This window comes from Oncorhynchus gorbuscha, linkage group LG11 (genome assembly GCF_021184085.1).
Source record: "Oncorhynchus gorbuscha isolate QuinsamMale2020 ecotype Even-year linkage group LG11, OgorEven_v1.0, whole genome shotgun sequence".
NCBI lineage: Eukaryota > Metazoa > Chordata > Actinopteri > Salmoniformes > Salmonidae > Oncorhynchus > Oncorhynchus gorbuscha.
The window spans coordinates 30,212,948-30,236,850 of record NC_060183.1 but is presented as its reverse complement, the minus strand read 5'-3'; the positions used below and the strand labels follow the sequence as shown (position 1 = coordinate 30,236,850).

Genomic DNA, 23,903 nt, shown 5'->3' with positions numbered 1-23,903 from the left:
TGTCTTGCTAAGCTCCCCATAGCTTGCAAAATCAGTATTTGGTGTCGTTTTAACTGTACTAGCTGTGACTGCGTGAGCTTTTTCAGTAGGTGGTGGGATTGTTAATGTGTCGCACGGCTCAGTATTATCAGGTGAACTTATCGGAATAGGCCAATATTAGCTAAAAATGCCAACATCGGTATCGTCCCAATGTCTAGTTTAATAGGCGATGTGCAAAAGAGATGTCAAAGCTTACGTGCATACCTATATAATGTAGGTACATGACACAATGACACCACATAAAAGTTTGCGCTACACGTGCAACACAGCATTCCTAACCTAGCCCACAATGTCTGCTGTGTGGATCGAGCAGTCAACAAGTTGAGCAGTCATTTGAAAGAGTAAGAACATTTCAGTGAGATAACTCAAAGGCGAAATCCATTAACGCCAAGATAATGGAATTCATTGCCCTTGACAATCAACCTTTCTCTGTCTTGGGTGATTTTGGCTTTCGCAACTGGTCGAGCACCGGTACACACTACCAAGTGCGCTATTTTTCAGATGTTACCCTACCGGAGTTACACAGTAATTGCATCACTGATATTGCCTTCATGACATACCCTGTTTGGGTCTTTGCGAGTCAAAAAAGATACATGTCAAATAGCACTATTTGACAATAACACTATTTGACGCATTAATGACACTTCAAATAACACAGCTCTATTATAGAATGTTGTGTGTTCTGAATTTGCACGTGCAAGCCAAGCACCACCACGACTATCAGTAGCACTGTCAAAGCTGAACAAAAAAGTCTGCAAACAAGCAAACACCAGTCTCGAACAATGGGTTTCCAATACCACGTTGGTAATGCATACCAGACAGTTTATGGAAAGGTAAACATTACAATTAGTGGGCACATTTTTTGGGGAATGATTGGACAGTGAAACTAAAATTAATTGGTAGAGCTGGTGAAGCTTTCATTTATTTCCCAATTCATTTAGCGATCAAAATCTCATTAGGTATGTGCTACTGCTCATGACAGTGGATGAGCTAGCTAACCGCAGGTAGCCTAGTGGTTTGGCGGCAGGTAGCCTAGTGGTTAGAGCATTAGATCAAATCCCTGAGCTGACAAGATAAATATCTATCTGTAATTCTATATATATATAATGACCAATTTGTAAGTCGCTCTGGATAAGAGCGTCTGCTAAATGACTTAAATGTAAATGTAAATGTATATAAATAACAGACAGTATAGCGTCTGTGTGACGTCACGCACTCAAGAAAGCTAAACCAATCACCCAACCGGTTCTTTGTCGAGACCCTCGTCCTACGGAAGGACATTTCGCCGACTGAGAAGAGAGCAGGAGGAGAGCGGAATACCGGTATAGATTATTCGGCTCTCTGTTATTGTCAATGCAGGTCCCGAGGTTCAGCTTGTAGACTTAAACGTGGAGGCATGCGAGGGTGTCTTTAAAAAAGTGTCATCTTTTTTTTACCCCTAACAACAGAAAAGTGGATGAGGAGCATCGCCTGGGCAGGGAGGGGTCCTGTGGTGCAGGATTCATAACAGTGGGCTGAGCGGTGCCGCCATCTCCGTATGGAGCCGAGTTGTGTGCAGGCAACTATGGCTATGCTTGATGTCTCAAAAAAAACATCCTCTATTTCTCGGAGTGTTGCGGTGGAGCGCAAGAACCTCATCACGGTTTGCAGGTAATGTGCGCATTTTTAAAATGTAGGCTATTACAAAATGGGTGTGCCTATATATTTCGCTCACGCCTTAGGTTTAGGTCTACAATAGCGCATTGTGATGTGCTATCTCCTGTTTTTCTTATGAATCATTTTGACATTTACACTCAACCTTCAAAACTAAGAGACCCAGCATTTCCACCACCCCTTCAATACAGAGCACTTGCAAGATAGGCTACAGCAGCCATACTGTAGCTTGTGAAGCGATTACGTCATCCATAGGCCTATACTGTAACAAGATGACTTGGATGGGGGGGGGCATATCTTCATTATTTTTAATGTTCATGAGCGAAACTACAAATAGACTAACACAGCACAAGCTTGACTGTTTAAAAAAAAAGTTGAATCCTTTCCATCGACCTGGCTCTTGTGAGTTGAGAGTGTCTCATGTCATCTCATGTCATCATGTCTCCTCGCGGATGGTGTCGTTGCTATGACGACAACCTTTTATGGGCAAGGACATAGCATAGCAGCTGGTACCCCAGGGAGTCGGGATACATAGGCTCAGGAGACCATTAAAAATGGCCTACAATAGGAAGATGAGTAATAGGCTATTACAATGTTGAGTCCTTGGAAATGCAATGTCCTTAGAAGTGGTCCTTAGTCTTTTTAAGGTTCCAGTCTTCTATAGTGTTATACAGTAAGCCACAGAACAGGGGAATCGCCTCCCACAATTTTGAAGCATTGGTCTTCATTTTAGGCTCAAAAGAAGCTTGTCACCCTATTACATGCCCCTGGCCACTTTATATTCCGCTGTGTTTTGTATTATTGTTTTTTTTTCCCCAGGTTTTGTTTTTGGAATGCCTCGGTTGCCATAGGTAACAGTGCTGTCACAATGCAGATGATGTGTGCATTTGTGGGCCAATTTGGAAACTGTAGACTGACTACCTTACCCATAATGCTCCACTGGGCACACACTGGTTCAATCAATGTTGTTTCCATGTAATTTAATTTCATAAAATTACGTTGAACCAATGTAGAATAGACAATGAATTGACAACTGTGCCCAGTGGGGCTCATTGACTGAACATTCCAAATTACCATAGCAATTATGCATCACAATAGTAATTATATTTTGAAGGGCCTTCTATGATGTAAGGCAGGCCAGTAACTTTTGCAAACAAATTATTTTACTGTGCCTGGTCGCGGACAGACTTTTATAGTCACACAAGATACCACCGGTGAATTCAAAATTAGTTGCCTAAAAATTGACTTGGCTCCAGTTGCATTTGAAACCCCCAAAAATGTCTGTGCAAAATCAGTAATAGTTGCACTCATAGGTTGACAGTGAGAAATTGACATTGAGCAGTGAGCAAAATAACCATAGACAGGAAGTTGACAATATCTTATTAGTAGCATAAATACATTTTATGTATATGGTTGCAGTCCTCAAAGATCGAATTGCATTGAATCAAATGAATCAGATCCAATGATTTATAGTTGTATCAGAGCTAAAAATGTATAGTTGTATCAGAGCTAAAAATATAGAGAATATTCTACATTATGATCCAGTTGATAACATTAGAATTTAAAGAAAAAATGACTACCTGAACTAACCAGGGATATAAATTCTTGTGTCTTTCCCTAGCTCCTTTTAAGTACAATGACAAATCAGGTGAATATATGCACTGCTGGCTTCCCGTATTGTCAACCAATTATTCTCTTGTATCCGGGATGCCCCAGTGTAGCTGAAGGAGACATTGTTACCCTCCGAACAATGGAGAGTGAAATCACTTGCTTCTCTGCCTGGGCTTGTTACCAAACTACCGTTAGAATAAGCATTGTGTGTGTGTGTGTGTGTGTGTGTGTGTGTGTGTGTGTGTGTGTGTGTGTGTGTGTGTGTGTGTGTGTGTGTGTGTGTGTGTGTGTGTGTGTGTGTGTGTGTGTGTGTGTGTGTGTGTGTGTGTGTGTGTGTGTGTGTGTGTGTGTGTGTGTGTGTGTGACGCTGACTGCCTGCCTGCTCGCTCGCTCCCCTCCCTGAAATTCATCACAGTGACTGACCACCTGAACATGAATGGCCCTCCATTTACATACAGTCTCACACTAATATTTCTGAGCAGTGCTTTAGGGTGCAAAACACTAAGACTGTAGACTCTATTATAGTATCCTTATCTATCTGGCTCTGCAGTAGCCTACCCATCAGAGTCTAATGACCTTAGGAAATGAAGGAGGTTTGAAATGGTTATTCAGCAGGGGCCAGTGCGACCAAATGGCTATTTTCACCCAGTAATATAGCTCCGTCTCATTGGACATTCTGTGAAAAGGACTTCCTGAATTATTTAGCGTAAAAGTTAGTGCATGACTGTTTTGCTCTGCACGAAATATCTCTTAGTTACCATAACAACAGATTGGTGAAAGGAAAAATGTATTTTATGTAGAGGAACATATAGGCCTACAATAGGCAGATCTAGTAATATCTTTGTCACATTGAACTTACACATTATACTGTTATTACTTTTGTTGGAGCATGTGCTGTTTGTTTTCTTTCATCACTGAGTAATTTCCTAGAAGTGTCTTATTCATGCAGTGTTGTAAATTTGAGCCAACCCAGTAAAAGCTGATTGACTCTTCTTTTGAGAGCTTCCTGACAGACTCCTGTTCTTTCTAAAATTATTGGCATCATTATTTGTTTTTCCTCATTTGTAATGATATTATAGTCTCGTGAAGGTATTATGACAAGTTGCTTCAAGTATAGTTTGTAATTGTTTGTCTGTTTACCACCCTCAACATTCACATGAAACACTCTTTGTGTTGATTGGTGGAAAAAGGATCACTTAGTAGTGACCATCTACTAACTAACCATCTCTCTCTTCCTGATAGGTTTTCAGTGAAGACTCTGTTGGAGAAGTACACCGCCGAGCCCATCGATGACTCATCAGAGGAGTTCATCAACTTCGCAGCTGTCCTCGAGCACATCCTAAGCCACGGCTTCACAGGTAAAACTAGCATAAACCATAGAACATTGACATATTATCAAATACATTTGAATAGTTGCCAGTACACAAAGACATACTGTAACATTTTAAAGTATCACAATCAGAAGAGGGATGTATTCCAAAAAGCAGTGTTTTGAGAGTGACCCTTTCTTTGGGCGGGGTCAGGGTCGGGCAGCTGGTTTGATGGACAGCGCAGCTACTGGGACTTCATCAGGCTGGCCTGCGGAAAGGTCCAGAACAGCTGCATCAGCAGCATTGAGAACATGGAGAACATCAGCACCTCGCGGGCCAAGGCAAGAGATCGGCATCCTTACTTACTTAGACTGACTGAATAACTGGCTGACTTACTTCTTACTTATTTACTTACTTATTTACTTAAAGCCTAGTAGCGCTATGTTTGTTTCACTGGCATTTGGCAGGGACTACAGATTAAATGTAGCTATCAAGCTAAATCTGGTGCAATGGCATGTTGTACATGGTCCCTGACAAATAAACAAATAAATAAATGTGATTAATAGTTTCTGCCTCTCTGTCTTCTGCAGGGTCGAGCCTGGATTCGAGTAGCCCTGATGGAGAAGAGACTCTCTGAATACATATCCACTGCCCTGAGGGACAGTCGGACAACCAGGTCAGCAGTATGCTCTGACTACAGTGCAACCATGCCTCAACCATGCTATTGTAGCGGATATGAGTCTGGCATGGTTGCTCATGGTCACGTGATAAGGTAGCCCCACCTGCGAATGTCAAAACCAGTGTCTGCCCTCGGACCAAGAGGGAATTTCCTCTTGGACTAACGGTCTAAGATGTGACCCACGGGAGCAACCAACGTGCTAGACCAATAGGATATTCCATCTTGGCCTCAGGGCAGAGACTGGTTTTGAAGTTCGCAGGTGGGGCTACCTCATCACATGATCACGAGCAACTATTGACAGCCACTATGACTATACAATGTTCACCAAAGTCCACAATGCAACCATACCTGAACTAAGCCACAACCATACAGTGTGCACAAACAACTAATGCAGGCACACAAACTGGGTGCGTAGCATGACAACTAGGGCTGTTGCTTTGACTGTATTACCGCTGCACTGGGAGTCATGAGTCAGGACCTGGGCTGTGGCAGTCACAACATTTCGTCAGCCGGTGATTGTCAAGCAAATAACTGTCGGTCTCAAGGTAATTGAGCATTAATTCACACAAACACATTTCACATCTCCTGGCCTCCACACATAGCCTACAAGACACCGATGCAAAACTTTGGAACATCTACGTTTTAAAAAGTCTAATAAATCCATGTAATATAGCCTAAACCTTCACAAAAATACATGATTTATTTTAGACGGGTCTAAAGAAACACGATATGAAGAAATTGTAGTCTATTGCAGAAGAACAGAATAGCATACTCTGAGTTGTTACGTCCTGATCTGGCTATGCCAAATGGCTGTGGGCTCCACTAGTTCATTTAGCAGACAAGATTTGCTTATAATTCCATGTCATTATTTGATATAATTTTTTAATATGGAGAATACAATTGAACAAAGCTGAATAAAATAAAAAGGATATTTTCTCCAAACGACTTGAGGGAGTGCTCACATGCGGCTATTCTGTGTTGAGCGAAAGCGGTACTTTTATATGCTTAATTCAGCGTTATTAATGTAACTTTAGTTGTTTTACAAATGTTGGGCTATATGTTTAGATTTTTAATACACTGTAAGGCTGCATGATGCATGATGTCTCACACTCACAATTTTACAAGCACTTGATTTTGCCTCACATTTCCTGGTGTCATCCCCTGTGTGTGGCCGTAATGCACCCTAAAAAAATCCATGCCTTTTGCCCATGGCCCAGAGTGCTGTGTTGTGCCTTTCTCCCTGAGTGCTGCGTGATCCGAATCACCTCTCACTCATATTTCTCTCCATCACGTGATCGGGTCTTTCTCACAGGCTACAAGTGAAGACAGACACATCGGGGATGCAACTGCACGCTTCCTTATCCAATTTCAAGGTTCATATTGAAGATATTGGAAGAACTGTCCACATAGTCCTACAAACAGCAAAAGCACTAGCCTGTGTCAAATTACTATCCCCCATAGTACAAAAATTGACCTATTCTATTCAGCGCGAGAAATACATATTCCCAACATGGTTTGGGACATTTGTGGGATGCGATAGATCCCAAATTAATACAACCACTAGCATCCCAAACCGCTTTTTCCGCAATATGGCTGATGCAACAGATCAGAACGTTTAGCAAATTTTAAAAATAAACTATTAGGCTATTTCTTCACATTATAAGAGCAGCAATGCGTACACTGCAGTAGCTATAAGCGCAAATGTTCCATTCGTGGTAAAAAAATATGATCAAAAGTGACTGCAAATGCGATTATGCATGTAATGCTTTTATTATAAATGTTCATTTTTATGTGAAAATGATCTTCCCAAACTTGAAACTCACGCGCTACTTATGTATGCCAGTTAGGCTCTACAACCCTTGTAAAGTGGATTAATGTGCTTCATTTAAAGAAGTTATTTGGCCACTTTAGTTGTGATTACAAACCTTATCAAAACATATAGGCCTATGGGCTAGGCTACATGAGGTGTGTGACTACGATTTGAAAAATCACGCAAAAAAAGGGAATGTTTCCTGCCTTACGCTGGGCATCATTCACAAATAACAATATATAATTCACACAAGTGATATGCTAATATTGTCACCCATTAGACTATTCTTGATGTAATCGTGTCTTTAAATATACAAAGTAATATACACTACCGTTAAAAAGTTTGAAGTCACTTAGAAATGTCATTGTTTTTGAAAGAAAAGCAAATTTTTTGTCCATTAAAATAACATCAAATTGATCAGAAATACAGTGTAGACATTGTTAATGTTGGAAATTACTATTATAGCTGTAAACTGCATATTTTTAATGGAATATCTACATATTCCTCCTTTAAAAGTGGTGTCATACTGCAGCACACCGCATTCTATGGCACGTTATTTAATTGTCAGTAACTTTTTACGTTAATGCAAGGTTAGTGCTAGTTTGACCACCAGAGGGCAACATTGAGAAGCATTTGATAGTCTCCCATGTTGGCATTACTAGAGAATATACAACCTTTGCCATAACATAGTACATGGGATTGATTTTAAGAAATTTGGTTTAATAAATGTAATTAATATTATGGTGTTTCTATTCTGAGAGAAATTAAACCCTCAGGGTGACAGTTGGGAGTAGGCTACAGCATTGGAGGATTCTAAATGGTTTGCCTTCATTAGACAACTTTGTTCCAATATTTCTGTAAATCAGTGAGATTTATTCCCATAGTAATTTGTTATGGCTCCATAACTAAATCAACATCAGTATTTTGAAAGAGTATTTTTATCATTATTTTGTTCATAAAAGCATAAAGATGCAGATGAAGAAATACAGTACTGTACAATATATGCTTTTACATTTGTAAAATAAAGCATGTAAAGCATTTTGAAGATATAAGCCACCTGCATTTGTTTATTAGGCTACTGTGCTGTCTGACAAGTAAACATAGCCTACAATAGTAGTAAACATGGGAAATTGCCTAATTCCTTACGTAAGGGAGAGCAGGCCATGTCTGTACTAGAGAATGCGGGAGACCGGTGTCCAATTCCCCCGACGGGGAGGAAGGAGTAGGCTGTCCTTATAAGTAAGAATTTGTTTTTAACTGATTCTATATGTTATTTCATAGTTGTGATGTCTTGACTATTATACTACAATGTAGAAAATAGTAAAAATGAAGAGAAATTCTGGAACGAGTAGGTGTTTCCAAACTTTTGACTGGTACTTTTTATTTTATTTTTATTTCACCTTTATTTAACCAGGTAGGCTAGTTGAGAACAAGTTCTCATTTGCAACTGTGACCTGGCCAAGATAAAGCATAGCCGTGTGAACAGACAACAGAGAGTTACACATGGAGTAAACAATTAACAAGTCAATAACACAGTAGGAAAAAAAGAGTCTATATACATTGTGTGCAAAAGGCATGAGGAGGTAGGCGAATAATTACAATTTTGCAGATTAACACTGGAGTGATAAATGATCAGATGGTCATGTACAGGTAGAGATATTGGTGTGCAGAAAAGTAAATAAATAAAAACAGTATGGGGATGAGGTAGGTAAAATTGGGTGGGCTATTTACCGATAGACTATGTACAGCTGCAGCGATTGGTTAGCTGCTCAGATAGCATATGTTTGAAGTTGGTGAGGCAGATAAAAGTCTCCCACTTCAGCGATTTTTGCAATTCGTTCCAGTCACAGGCAGCAGAGAACTGGAACGAAAGGCGGCCAAATGAGGTGTTGGCTGTAGGGATGATCAGTGAGATACACCTGCTGGAGTGCAAGCTACGGATGGGTGTTGCCATCGTGACCAGTGAACTGAGATAAGGCGGAGCTTTACCTAGCATGGACTTGTAGATGACCTGGAGCCAGTGGGTCTGGCGACGGATATGTAGCGAGGGCCAGCCGACTAGAGCATACAGGTCGCAGTGGTGTGTGGTATAAGGTGCTTTAGTAACAAAACGGATGGCACTGTGATAAACTGCATCCAGTTTGCTGAGTAGAGTGTTGGAAGCTATTTTGTAGATGACATCGCCGAAGTCGAGGGTCGGTAGGATAGTCAGTTTTACTAGGGTAAGTTTGGCGGCGTGAGTGAAGGAGGCTTTGTTGCGGAATAGAAAGCCGACTCTAGATTTGATTAATATTATGGTGTTTCTGTTCCAAGAAAAACAAAAACCCTCTGGGTTTCTGTTAGGATGGAACGGGAAATATGGAGCTGTACAACGTGACGGTCGTCAGTACAGTACTGGGCTATTTAGCTAAAGAATCCCTGTGTTGTGCGGGCAGGGCACGCCAGAGACCAGGGTTCAACTCCCAGACGGGGAGGAAGGAATAGGCTGTCCTTGTAAATCAGAATTTGTTCTTAACTGACTTGCCTAGTGAAATAAAGGTTACACTAAGAGCATAACATTTCAGTACCCACATTTTCTAATTCTAGTCTAACCTATATCCAAATGGAGATTCAGTGAAAATGAAAATCTCATTGATTTATCAAGACCAGTCGCCATGCTTGTCTCAGAGCAGCGCGAAATGATGCTGAAATCTCATTGCTTCAAATCCTATTGCTTCAATATACTTTTTAAATAAATAAGACCTACACCACTTTTAACATCACATTACTCAACACTAGTGAGACTAATTTTGCCTATGGTAGGCCTACAGTATATCTAAAAAAAATCAATGATGTGACTCTCTGACAATAATTACATTTAGAGGATTGGAGGATTCTAAATTAATGTCTTAAGGAGCATTTTCCGTTAAGACCCGTGACAATATCCAAGGGGCTTTTATATCATTCTAAATTAATTAATAATAATAATAATCGCTTTGTTTAAAAAGTAACGATATTTTGGAGATTTCGTTTTCATTTAACCTAGAGTGAGTGAGAAAAAGGCAATTCTTGAACATGGGGTGAGACATTCTCACTCATTGAAAATAAGAATATGTTCTTAACTGACTTGCCTGGTTAAATAAAGGTAAAATAAAAAATAAAATAAAAATTGTAAATAAAGCCAGTTTGTTATTTAGCATATTTATTTCTGGAGAAACCTAACTTGGTTATTTAGCAGACATCACTTGCTTATATTCAGTCAACACATATCTTAAGAATATCATGGAAAATAATTGAACATGATATTCTTAAGATGTTTGTTGACTGGCATGGATCAAAGCTGGCAAGACATTGACTTGACATGACATGACGAATCAACCGTGGCCCTTGAGCAATTTGCTCAAAATTGTTACAGAAGAAAAGGAAGAATATCAAGTAAGCCGAGTCCCAAGCATCCGCTCAAACTCCATGTGTGGGGGACAATTTCTCTCGAGACAAGGCCCACATTTGATTTTTGATGGTAAGTTTGGCTATTTACAAAGCAAAAGGTACATCAAATATTGTAGCCTACACCTCACGGACTGCTATGTATTCCACAATAATTCACTGTTGCCTCCTTTTTCAGGACTCATGGTTCGAGACTTATTTGAGGAAGAAATCATCAAGAGATATGCTGGACCCTATGTCAGAAAGGTGTTTCTGGGACCACATCATTTCTTTCAAGGTAGGATTATAGCAATATTTTTTATGTTTAGACCTATTTACATGTATATTTCTATTATTGTACCTAATGTTGGCTGTTAGGCTAAATGTCTTTATTTCTTCTCCAAATGCAGACAATGGCCCAAAACACACTGCCGCCCAGGTTTGCATTGCAAATGGGGGCATAAACTGAGTCAAGACGCCAGCAGAGTAAGTAGACCTTCATGTAGTAAAATAAAGGTTAAACAAAAATAAATAAATAAATGAAAGACCTACAACACCCATGGTAGGCCTACGTTATATCTGATTTTTTTTATCTCTACATAAAAGGTATCCTGATTTAAACCTGATCTAACTTGTTTGGCATCAACTGAAAACATTCATCCGTAACTCTGCCAAGCCGACAAGCAAAGATGAACTGGTCAAGGCCATCAAAGATGTTTTGGCAAGAGAAATTGACGATACAACAATGCAAAAATACATTGATCATCTCAGCAAGGTTTTACCTGTGGTCGTGGAGCTGGGTGGAAGTGCGACTAAAATGTAGTTACAATAAGCGTCCGCATTTGAATGTATTTTTTTCTTGTTATTTTATTAACGAAAGCATAAAGATGGTTGATGAAGAAATACTGTACTGTTGTTTTGAGTTAGAAAATGTAACACCCTAGAGTACTTAAGCATCGAATACATTGCAAATTGAGGGATTTTCACAACAGTAGCCGCGTTATAAAAAATATATCATCCTGCTAATAGGAAACATTTGCATGATGTGCTACACCTGCTACAGTACTACAGTACACTTGTGAAAAACAAGTGTTTCAAAACCTGCTGTCCATCACTACTGTAAATAAAAACATCATCTTGATCACATCTTGTTTACATTCTTTATTGTAACCACAATGTCACAAATAATTTGTCTCTACCTTTCCAATTACTTTACAAATTTACTCTTTTCATTATTAGTTACATTGTTTTAGTTCGAAAGTGCAGACTTATTTTCTTTAAATGATTGTTTTATGTAGGATGCTACATTTTTGACCAGTTGCAATTGTAACTAGGCCTAATAAAACAATTCCAACTTTTAATAGACTGTTAAGCCTCATTGACTACCTCAGCCAGTTGTTATTTTTATAAAGGTCTGGGCTCCGAAGAAATAGACTCCAATTAAGCCATCTTGTTGTTTGTAAAATTAAAATGAAGATAATTTATTTATGTTTTTTAAATTTAACCTTTTATTTAACTAGGCAAGTCAGGTAAGAACAAATTCTTATTTACAATGACGGCCTACCCCCGGCCAAACCCAGATGATGCTGGGCCAATTGTGCACCGCCCTATGGCATTCCCAATCACGGTCGGATGTGATACAGCCTGTATTCGATCCAGGGACTGAAGTAAAGCCTCTTGGCACTGAGATGCAGTGCCTTAGACTGCTGAACCACCCGGGAGGCATGACCAATATATATATATATATATATATATATACACACAGTTGATGTCGGAAGTTTACATACACCGTAGCCAAATTTAAACTCAGTTTTTTCACAATTCCTGACATTTAATCCTAGTAAACATTCAATGTCTTAGGTCAGTTAGAATCACCACTTTATTTTAAGAATGTGAAATGTCAGAATAATAGTAGAGAGAATTATTTATTTCCGCATTTATTTATTTATTCACATTCCCAGTGGATCAGAAGTTTACATACACTCAATTAGTATTTGGTAGCATTGCCTTAAAATATGTTTAACTTGAGTCAAACTTTTCGTGTAGCCTTCTACAATTTTGACCCATTCTTCCTGACAGAGCTGGTGTAACTGAGTCAGTTTTGGAGGCCTCCTTGCTCGCACATGCTTTTTCAGTTCTGCCCACAAATGTTCTATGGGATTGAGGTCAGGGCTTTGTGATGGCCACTCCAATCCTTTGACTTTGTTGTCCTTAAGCCATTTTGCACAACATTGGAAGAATGCTTGGGGTCATTGTCCATTTGGAAGACCCATTTGTGACCAAGCTTTAACTTCCTGACTGATATCTTGAGATGTTGCTTCAATATATCCACATACCTTTCCTGCCTCACATAATTTTCCTTCCCTCTTATGATGCCATCTATTTTGTGAAGTGCACCAGTCCCTCCTGCAGCAAAACACCCCCACAACATGATGCTGCCATCCCCGTGCTTCACGGTTGGGATGGTGCTCTTCGGCTTGCAAGCCTCCCCCTTTTTCTTCCAAACATAACGATGGTCATTATGGCCAAACAGTTCTATTTTTTGTTTCATCAGACCAGAGGACATTTCTCCAGAAAGTACAATCTTTGTCCCTATGTGCAGTTGCAAACCTTTTTTATGGCAATTTTGGAGCAATGACTTCTACCTTTCTGAGCGGCCTTTCAGGTTATGTTGATGTAGGACTCATTTTACTGTGGATATACAGTCGTGGCCAAAAGTTTTGAGAATGACACAAATATGAATTTTGACAAAGTCTGCTGCCTCAGTTTGTATGATGGTATTTTGCATATACTCCAGAATGTTATGAAGAGTAATCAGATGAATTCCCTATTTGCCATGCACATGAACTGAATCCCCCAAAAACATTTCCACTGCATTTCAGCCCTGCCACAACAGGACCAGCTGACATCATGTGGGTTAACATATGATCTCTTGAAGAGAGAACAGCTGTGCAGCATGAGGCAAGGAGCAGAGCACAAGCTTTTTTTGCGACTTTCTCAAATCATCAATAGCCTATAGTCGCATCATGCAGCCTTTATATGTTTTGATTTATAAGACTTTCGAAGGTTTGTATCATTCACAACTAAAGTTGCCAAATAACTCTAAGTCAAGCATATAGGCCCTGTTTCAAACCCTTTTGCGCTCAACATAGCCACTTCATATGCGCACTCACTCTAGAACGGGAACAATATCCTTTCTATTTTATTCAGAAAAGTTCAATTATATTGTTCTTACTATAAATTGTATAATATAAAATAATGGCACAGGATTTATAAGCATATCTTGTCAGCTAAATTAACACGCCTACAGCCTATGGCATTGAGCATAGCCAGATAACATACAGTAGGCCCTCCATATTCTGTTCATTCTTCACATCATAATGTTTCTTTAGACCTGACTAAAATAATGGATTTAATGTGATGGTGTATATTAAATAGATTTCTTTGACTTTTTAAAAATGTTCTAAATGCGTGCATCTGTGGCTTGTATGTGTGGACTCTGTGGAGGCCTGGAGATGCTGACCTGTTTTATATGAATTAACGTGAGACCGGCAGTCTTTTGCATAACAATAACCGGCTGACAAAATTTAATGACCGCCACAACCTTAATGACAACTAACAATCCCAACAAACACCTAGGGTACCTGACACACCTATATTTATGTGTGTGTGTGCTACAGGAGGTTCTATGGTGATGGGGCCATCATGCTAAGGGAAGAAGCCACGGTCCTAACAGGGATGCTTATTGGACTCGGAGCCATAGACTTCAGGTGAGGCTGGGAGAACATGCTCGATGAAATCAGAGAAATCAATTGTTTTTCTAGTGCTTTTAAAAAAAATGCATTTGTCAGAAAATGCTTTTCAAAAACAAGGCCTTCAGAAAGTTTGAGGAAGTTACAGCCACCATGGCAGAGAGACACCAGGAGAGGAACTCAAGAGGGCCTTGTTATTCTGTGAGGGACATAGTCATATGACAAGGTTGCTGTCCATAGGTTCGTGTTTGATTGGGTTATGAATTTCTGTCCACAGTTTCTGTCTAAAGGGGGAGGCCCTGGATGGAAAATCCTCTGCTGTCATTGACTACACGCCATACCTAAAGTTCACTCAGAGGTAATGTAGAGCTATGTTAAAGCCACAATCTTGATTAAACAAACATTGGACAATACATTGTTTGTTTATACGTGGTTTATAAAGACTGAAATGACCATGAAACATAAACAACCTTGTGTATTACAACCTGGTGTTATGATAGTGTTAGACAGTTTAAATAATCATGAGGTTTGAACATGTTAGTTTTTAAAGGTTTTAATTTTTTTTTTACAAATAATCCTAAGTAAATAATATGGATCTTTATTGGAATCTTTGACGGGGTAAATATTGTCCTTGTTTTTAGCGTAAGATCCCAATGGGGATTGAAACATTGTCCTTGTGTTGTGCATCTCACCAATAAGTCACTGCTGGGAGTGTGTCGTTGTTGTGGAAAGGAATTACTTTCTCATGCGTGGTCCAGCTCCTCAACCAGTGGGATGTGTGTTCATTTGCTTTCATTGATAAATGACTATAGAACGGGACACACAGTATGAACGAAATTCAACTGAACTGAATTTTAGGGGGGTTGTTCCTAGAGCTGTGGCGGTCATGACATTTTGTCAGCCAGTGATTGTCAAGCAAGTAACTGCCGGTCTCGCGGTAAGTTACCGTTCATTAACATAAACACATGCAAGCAGGCCTTTGGAACATCTACATTTTAAAAAGTCTAAGAAATCCCTGTAATATAGCTTACTCCATCACAATGAATCCATTATTTATTTTAGACAGGTCTTAAGAAACAAGATATGAGCAAAATGTAGTCTATTTCAGAAGAACAGAATAGCATGCTCTTGTCCTTATGTTAGGCACAGATCTGCCTAATGCCACATAGTTGTGGGCTACACTAGTTCATTTAACAGACAAGATTCGGTGGCAATATTTTATAGTAGGACAAATACAATTGAACATAGCTGAATAAAATAGAAAGGATATTTTCTCCAACAATTTGAGGGAGTGAGCACATGCGGCTATTCTGTGTTGAGCGGAGTTATTTATGCATCTTTAGTTGTAATACAAACAATGGGCTACATGTGTGGTGAGCGGAGTTATTTATGCATCTTTAGTTGTAATACAAACAATGGGCTACATGTTTAGATTTTTAATACATTCTAAGGTTGCATGATGCGACTCTAATGATGATTTGAAAAAAGTATCATGAAAGGCACGAGCTGTTTCTCGATGAGTCTCTTATTCACAATTTGTGTGGCCTTTTGTGGCCAGTGGCCGTCTGAATATAATAATTATAATTCCCTTCTCCCGGCTGCCAATCGCCGTGCTCTGAAGCACCTCTCACTCACATTAAATACTATATTTCCCTCATCAATCTACACACAATAGCCCATAATGACAAAGCAAAAACAGGTTTTCAGAAATGTTTGCAAATTTGTAAAAAAAATAAAAAATGAAATACCTTATTTTACATAACTGTTCAGACCCTGCATTCACATAACAGGCAGGCTCCTCGTGGAGTGCAATGAGAGGCAGGTGGTTAGAGCGTTGGACTAGTTAACTGTAAGGTTGCAAGATTGGATCCCCGAGCTGACATGGTGAAAATATGTTGTTTTGCCCCTGAACAAGGCAGTTAACCCACCATTCCTAGGCCGTCATTTAAAATAAGAATGTGTTCTTAACTGACTTGCCTAGTTAAATAAAGGTATATAAAATAAAATATATATATTTTTTTAAATCAGCAAAATCGGCGCTCAAAAATACCGATTTCCGATTGTTATGAAAACTTGGCCATTCCGATTAATCGGTCGACCTCTAGTCTGAATATGGATGAAGGCACTGTATATGGATGATTTATAAAGCCAGGCACATTTAACAGTTATTCTATTGATTATAGACGTAATTTCGTTGCGGTTTCCTCTCTCTTCATTTCAAATCAAATTTCAAATCAAATTTATTTATATAGCCCTTCGTACATCAGCTGATATCTCAAAGTGCTGTACAGAAACCCAGCCAAAAACCCCAAACAGCAAGCAATGCAGGTGTAGAAGCACAGTGGCTAGGAAAAACTCCCTAGAAAAGCCGAAACCTAGAGAGGAACCAGGCTATGAGGGGTGGCCAGTCCTCTTCTGGCTGTGCCGGGTGGAGATTATAACAGAACATGGCCAAGATGTTCAAATGTTCATAAATGACCAGCATGGTCAAATAATAATAATCACAGTAGTTGTTGAGGATGCAGCAAGTCAGCACCATAGCCGATCATTAAGAGTATCTCTACCACTCCTGCTGTCTCTAGAGAGTTGAAAACAGCAGGTCTGGGACTGGTAGCACATCCGGTGAACAATTCAGGATTCCATTGCCGCAGGCAGAAAAGTTGAAACTGGAGCAGCAGAACGGCCAGGTGGACTGGGGACAGCAAGGAGACATCATGCCAGGTAGTCCTGAGGCATGGTCCTAGGGCTCAGGTCCTCCGAGAGAAAGAGAGAATTAGAGAGAGCATACTTAAATTCACACAGGACACCGGATAAGACAGGAGAAGTACTCCAGATATAACAAACGGACCCTAGCCCCCCGACACATAAACTACTGCAGCATAAATACTGGAGGCTGAGACAGGAGGGGTCAGGAGACACTGTGGCCTCATCCGATGATAAACCCGGACAGGGCCAAACAGGAAGGATATAACCCCACCCACTTTGCCAAAGCACAGCCCCCACACCACTAGAGGGATATCTTCAACCACCAACTTACCATCCTGAGACAAGGCCGAGACTTGGCCGAGTATAGCCCACAAATATTATCTATTTGTGACCGACCGCCTTGATTCGGTCTTATGTAGCAAAATGTGAAATGGTGTTTTGACATTGGATAAAAGCAGAGACACAGAGCTACAAAATGGCATATCATACACTGCATTTGAGGAACAATGGGAAAGTAATTCTGCTTTAAAAGTTGATAAACTTGTAATCTCACTTTTGAGAAAATGGCCTTTGAATATTTTGCCCCTACTTGAGAACTCCTCTTTGTCTACACCCATTCAGCATCATTCACACCCGCTTAAGCTTTAGCCCCCACCCAAACTCTGACCATTTTACTCGCCCTAGCAGAGCTGGTTAGGCTGTTTTCATGATATCCAGAGCGTTGGTGATTACAACTGTGCTGCTGAAAACAATGTATTTACGCTTTTTTACTGACACCGGCCAAATTCAGCGGGTGTTGAGCTTTCATAAATTCATCAGTTATTCTGTGCTCTGGCACACTCAGATGAGAGGGATCTAAAATCAGAGTAGACTGGCCAGACTGAATCTTCGAACGCACTCAAAACTTGCATTAGTAGAGTCTTTTGTTAAGACATGTAGCTAGCTAGCCTGCTAGCTAAACAATAAACCATAATCCCAACTCATGACGTTACTACCCTGCATCAATCTGCAGGTAGCTAACCAACCAGGTTCAATGTTAGCTAGCTAACATTATGATATAACTAGCTAAGCAAATGGCTCTGAGATACAAATAATAAGATCATATATGTAACATTAGCTAGTCAGACAGCTAACGTTAGGTAGCTAGCTAACAATACACTAACTTGAAATGAAACCACTTTCTGTCAAAATTAGAAACATGTAATATCAGAAAATGTTGCTAGCTAGACTATTTTACCCGTTTAACATTACATCATAGATGGACACGTCTCCTGTCATGGATGCCATGGTTGCCCTTTTTAAAAATATTTGCAAAAATGTATTTATTGAATATTCTTAACATACAAAATACTTGCAGTGAAGCAGCTCAACAACAACATCATACCAGTCATCCAACAGATTCCCATTCAGAGCGACACACAAAAGCATCCAGTGTCAATGCTCTGCTCAAGGGCACGTTGGCCGATCTACCACCAGGCCAAAAAACGTGAACCCCAACCCACCAAGATCCCATTCAAATGTATTTTTTATTATGTTTTATTTTTACAAAAAAAAAAACTTAGAATGACGGTCAATCTACCAAACAGCAACTCCACTCACATTGGTCTCCAATTCCACATGCTTCAGCTTCCCTCAGCCCATCCCATCTATCTCTGCTGGCCACCCACTTCAGGTTTCTACGCAACACATGTCTTTCAACTATGCTGTGATGTTTAACGTACAATTTCAATCTATCTAATCGAATTGAATCCACAGATTGTGAGTTGAAGATAAATACTTTTACTAAGAGTATTAGTATATTAGTAATTGACTGACCCGGTCTCTCCAGATCTCCTAACAATACTATTTCTAGGGTCAATTTTACATCAATGCTATGCATTTTCCACCATTCCTGAACCTGAGACCAGAAACAGGCTACCTGAGGGCAATACCAAAATAAATGGTCTATTGATTCTGTATCCTCACAACAAAATCACAGAGCTTCCATGATTTTATGACTCAAATATTCCACATTTTGTTGGTGGCAAGAATTCTATATCATCATTTTAGCTGAAAAGCACAAAGTCTTGAATCTTGCGTTGTTTTATATATCATCTCATACACCCTGTACCATGAAATTGGTACATCAAAAATCTCTTCCCAACTCTTTTGCAATCTGTATGGCACAGTTGTCAACATCCTGGTCATCAAATGAAACTGGTATACTTTCCTATTTATTTTTTTATTCTTCCGCCAGTTTTGATCCTTTATATTGAGCAGACAGACCAGTTCCCTACCTCCTCTCGCTGCCTCCTGCCTCCTCCATTTTTGGGGTAATGCTGTAATCAAATGGTTGTACTCTTGGATTGAGCAGACCTTCCCAAACAATTCTGATAACTCCATGAAGGACATAACTCTACCATTCCAATTTACAATATAATTTAAGAACAAAATACCCTTTTCAAACATATTTTCCATAAATACAGGTATTTTATCAACCAGCACATTTGAGTTCAGCCATAATATATGTTGTAATATATATATATATTTTCAGGGGGATGGAATTGAAATTGCCGAACAAGCAAACAATGCTTGTTTGAAAAAGAGAGATACTTTGAAAAAAAGTCTAATTTTCAGTTAATGGAAAATGAAAATGAGACATGGCAAATAGGCCATTTTTAAATAATGGATGAGCTTTTCTTAGTAATCTACTTGAGAACCATTTAGGGTTCAAATAAAACTTGTGAATGAGTGAAGCTTTTAGAGAGAGGTTTGGTGCTTTTGTATTTAATCATCTCAACCCACCCAATACATATTCATTATATAGATTGGCACGTTTTATTTTGTCCGGTTTAGCGTCCCAGATAAATCAAAATATTTTTTGCTCATATGATTTGAAAAACGAATCATCAAGAGTAGGCAGCACCATAAGTAAGTGAGTAAACTGAGATATGACTAAGGAGTTAATCAGGGCAATTTTTCCATAAATAGACAGGTATTTACCTCTCCATGGTTGCAGGATCTTGTCTATTTTTACAAGTTTTCTATTGAAATTCACGGTGAGAGCTTATTTATATATTTTGTGATGAATAGCGAGTATGTCTACTTCACCATCAGCCCATTTTATAGGTAAACTGCAGGGTAATGCAAAAGTTGTATTTTTAAAGATCCAATATGTAATATTGTACACTTGACTTAATTAGGTTTTAGTCCAGAGAGTCCAGAAAAGTTATCTAGATCTTCAATGAGACATTGCAGGGGTCTAGCTTGAGGACTTAATATAAAACTTGAGTCATCGGCATACATGGACACCTTTATTTTAAAGCCTTGGATTTCTAATCCTCTAATGTGGTTATTGGATCTGATTTTAATAGATAGCATTTCGATGGCCATAACGAATAGATATGGTGACAGCGGACACCCTGTTTAACTCCTCTTGACAATTCAAAACTCTCTGAGAAGTAGCCGTTATTTACTGTTTTACACCTGGGGTTGCTATACAGTAAGATACTTCATTGTTACCCAGAAATGATTTGATTTTGAGATAAAAACGGCTGTGTTGGCCAACACTAAAAACATGCTTTTAATGGTGATCCTCTATAGAGAAAGATTTTTAATCCAGGACTATGCTTAATCTGGGTTCGGGAAACGGGCCCAATATTACATAGCCTAAATAGGCCTATTATTGACATCTGTTGTTGTCTGTGTAGCTATGACTACCTGAGTGATGACGACGACGACCGTCGGAGCATCGACAGCAGCACGAGCGATGACAGTGTCCCTGAGCACCCCTACGTCCCGCTGGTCACCGTCGAGGAGAGCTGGGCCAACAAGTGCCGCAAGATGGAGCAGAGGTTCAAGATTGTCTACGCTCAGAAGGTGGGTAGCCATTTTGTCTTTTTGTAGATCCCCACAGTAAGCCTATGAGTGGCACTCAAGTACAGGGGACAAGATAGTCGTTGTTGGGTGTCCTCAAGCACTGTAATAACTATTCACAGCTCACTTGCTCCCTAGGGTAGGTTGCTCCTAGGTGTACACTAGGTCATAGGTGTATCCTTGTACACTAGCCCTTGGTATATAATCACAAACTAGACACTAGGTCTATATTGTGGTGTATACACGTGCCCAGGCATGCCTCAAATGACTGTTACCTCAGAGATCAGGGCTGAATGTTATTGCACAGTTTGTTCTTATGAAGATGCTGCTCCTGCCCAACCATAACTTGAAATGCCTCATCTACAAGAGATAATCTGGCTCACAAATTGCTCTCTGTAGTCTATCATAGGACTCATTGATAAGACAGAAGTAGATGGAAGGCATCTTTGGATATGTGTAGCTGGGTCATAGGGCACACTGTAGCAAAACGTTTCAAAACAACAACAAAAACAAGTTTCTTATTTGACAAGTACCTCCCCATTTGACTCCATTTCAGCCCGTTTTCTTCCAGAAAAAAACACCCCTGATGTGTGCTTGTCTCCAGGGCTATTTGGAGGAGCTGGTGCGTCTGCGGGAATCCCAGTTGACAAACGTGGAGACGGAGAACAAGGAGCTGAACGCGAGGCTGGTGGAGCTGGAGGAGCAGAGCCAGCAGGAGAAGAGGGAGCTGGAGGCCATCGTGTTGGAGCTGCAGGAGCAACTGTGAGTGGCTACACACACGCACACACATGCACGTGCAGACACGAGCATGCATGCGACGTACATGTAGACAAACATACACACACAATACACACAACTAGAGAGACACACCCAGCTAACAACAAACATTCCCACAACTGTAGAGAACGTTCCCTTAATGTCAAATAGAACATGGTTCTCAGAATGTTATATATTAATATTCTATACACGTTTCATAGGAACGTTGCAAGAACACTCATGTGTCCAGTTTTCTGTTGGTTAGGAGAATATTCCATCAACATCCCAAAAAACATACAAAGAACATGGTTGCCATGTTCTCAAAACATACACTCTTAGAAAAAAAGGTGCTATCTAGAACTTAAAACAGTTCTCCAGCTGTCCCCCATAGGATAACCCTTTGAAGAACCTTTGTTGGTTCCAGGTAGAACCCTTTTGGTTCCAAGTAGAAACCTTTGGGTTTCATATAGAACTCTTTTCCACAGAGAGTTCAACATGGAACCCAAAATGGTTTTACCTTGAACCAAAAAAGGTTTTACCTGGAACCAAAAAGGGTTATGCTATGGGGAAAAGTGGAAAACCCCTATTAGAACCCTTTTTCTAAGTGTAAGATATTAGTGTTCTAGGCAAGAAACATACGTGTCAATGTCCCACCAAACATACATATCGCAAGCCGAAGAACACCATCCCAACCGTGAAGCGCGGGTGTGGCAGCATTATATTGTGGGGGTGCTTTACAGCAGGAGGGACTGGTGCACTTCACAAAATGGATGGCATCATGAGGTAGGAAGATTTGGATATATTGAAGCAACATCTCAGACATCAGTCAGGAAGTTAAAGTGTGGTGCAAATGGGTCTTCCAAATGAACAACGACCCCAAGCATACTTCCAAAGTTGTGGCAAAATGGCTTAAGGACACCAAAGTCAAGGTATTGGAGTGGCCATCACAAAGCCCTGACCTCAATCCCATTGAACATTTGTGGGCAGAGCTGAAAAAGTATGTGCAAGCAAGGAGGCCTACAAACCTAACTCAGTTACAACAGCTCTGTCAGGAGGAATGGGCCAAAATTCCCCCAACTTATTCTGGAAAGCTTGTGGAAGGCTACCCAAAATGTTTGACCCAAGTTAAACCATTTTAAGGCAATGCTACCAAATACTAATTGAGTGTATGTAGACTTCTGACCCACTGGGAATGTGATGAGAGAAATAAAAGATGAAATAAATCACTCTCTCTAATATTATTCTGACATTTCACATTCTTAAAATTAAGTGGTGATCCTAACTGACCTAAAACAGGGATTTTTTACTACAATTAATGCCAGGAATTGTGGAAAAACTAAGTCTAAATGTATTTGGCTAAGGTGTATGTAAACTTCCGATTTCAACTGTACATTTGCCATATATTTTTAACTCTGCTGTTTCACAAAAGTTCTGAACCTATATACATTTTACAGACACAGTATATACTCTCACACTCTCACTCTCACACACAGTTTCCCTAACTAATGGAAAACCTTAGGGGAACATTACGGGTAACATAACAAAAAATGTTCTCTCTCCCTAGAATTGTTAGCTGGGTAGGATTCTGGCGGCTCTGTTATTGTGTGGGGTGTATTTTCCTGGCATGGTTTAGGTCCACTCAACCTCTTTGGGCAACGTAAACTGCAGTAAATACAAAGCTGAAGGGTTTGATGAGCATAAATGATGTAAACCGTATGCCATGACCATCTCAGTCACCAGATCTTAAACCAATTGAAGAATTATGGGACATTCTAGAGAGTTACCTGAGACACACCAAATTATGGAATTTCTCGTTTTTGTAAATATACACAGAATATGTTATGCAGGTGAATGAGGACCCAAAAGCGACTTGGCGAAAACAGAGTCTTTAATCCAGTAAAGGAAATATGCAATACTCCTAGACAAATCGGAGCGGTAAATAAAGCATAAAAAACAATTCCACTCGTAATGACGAGAACAGACTGGAGACTCGATCATAAACTGTAGGTTGCCTCGGGAAGGCACTTGACCGTAGCAGACTCAGACACCTGCTCACCACGCAGCATCTGAGGGAAACACGTCACGACAGGGCGATACAAAGACACAGCACGGTGAACAATATACAAGGATCCGACAGGACAGAAACGGAAAACAAGGGGAGAAATAGGGACTCTAATCAGGGGAAAAGATAGGGAACAGGTGTGGAAGACTAAATGATTGATTAGGGGAATAGGAACAGCTGGGAGCAGGAACGGAACGATAGAGAGAAGAGAGAGAGGGAGGGAGAGAGAAAAAAGGGAACGAACCTAAAAAGACCAGCAGGGGGA

At 39.9% G+C, this 23,903-nt stretch overlaps 1 protein-coding gene and 1 long non-coding RNA gene across 3 annotated transcripts in view; both read left to right on the top strand.

The window, feature by feature from the left end:
- The first annotated feature begins 1,318 nt into the window (after nucleotides 1-1,318).
- The window catches only part of rundc3ab (RUN domain containing 3Ab), a 36,865-nt gene continuing 14,280 nt past the window's right edge, over nucleotides 1,319-23,903 (top strand). Inside the window, exons 1-9 of one of the 2 annotated variants that reach the window (XM_046369318.1) lie at nucleotides 1,319-1,361; nucleotides 1,488-1,689; nucleotides 4,546-4,661; nucleotides 4,827-4,954; nucleotides 5,204-5,289; nucleotides 14,188-14,277; nucleotides 14,537-14,617; nucleotides 20,655-20,823; nucleotides 21,425-21,582. In XM_046369318.1, coding sequence (XP_046225274.1) covers nucleotides 1,577-1,689; nucleotides 4,546-4,661; nucleotides 4,827-4,954; nucleotides 5,204-5,289; nucleotides 14,188-14,277; nucleotides 14,537-14,617; nucleotides 20,655-20,823; nucleotides 21,425-21,582 — 941 coding nt within the window. In that variant the 5' untranslated portion in view covers nucleotides 1,319-1,361; nucleotides 1,488-1,576. Of the gene's footprint in view, nucleotides 1,690-4,545; nucleotides 4,662-4,826; nucleotides 4,955-5,203; nucleotides 5,290-14,187; nucleotides 14,278-14,536; nucleotides 14,618-20,654; nucleotides 20,824-21,424; nucleotides 21,583-23,903 lie in introns of both variants that reach the window. The other variant, XM_046369317.1, reaches the window with a different exon arrangement.
- On the top strand, nucleotides 9,570-11,693 carry LOC124048481. Its single transcript, XR_006841223.1, has 4 exons — nucleotides 9,570-10,601; nucleotides 10,707-10,805; nucleotides 10,918-10,993; nucleotides 11,114-11,693. It is a non-coding gene; the product is annotated as an uncharacterized LOC124048481 (long non-coding RNA).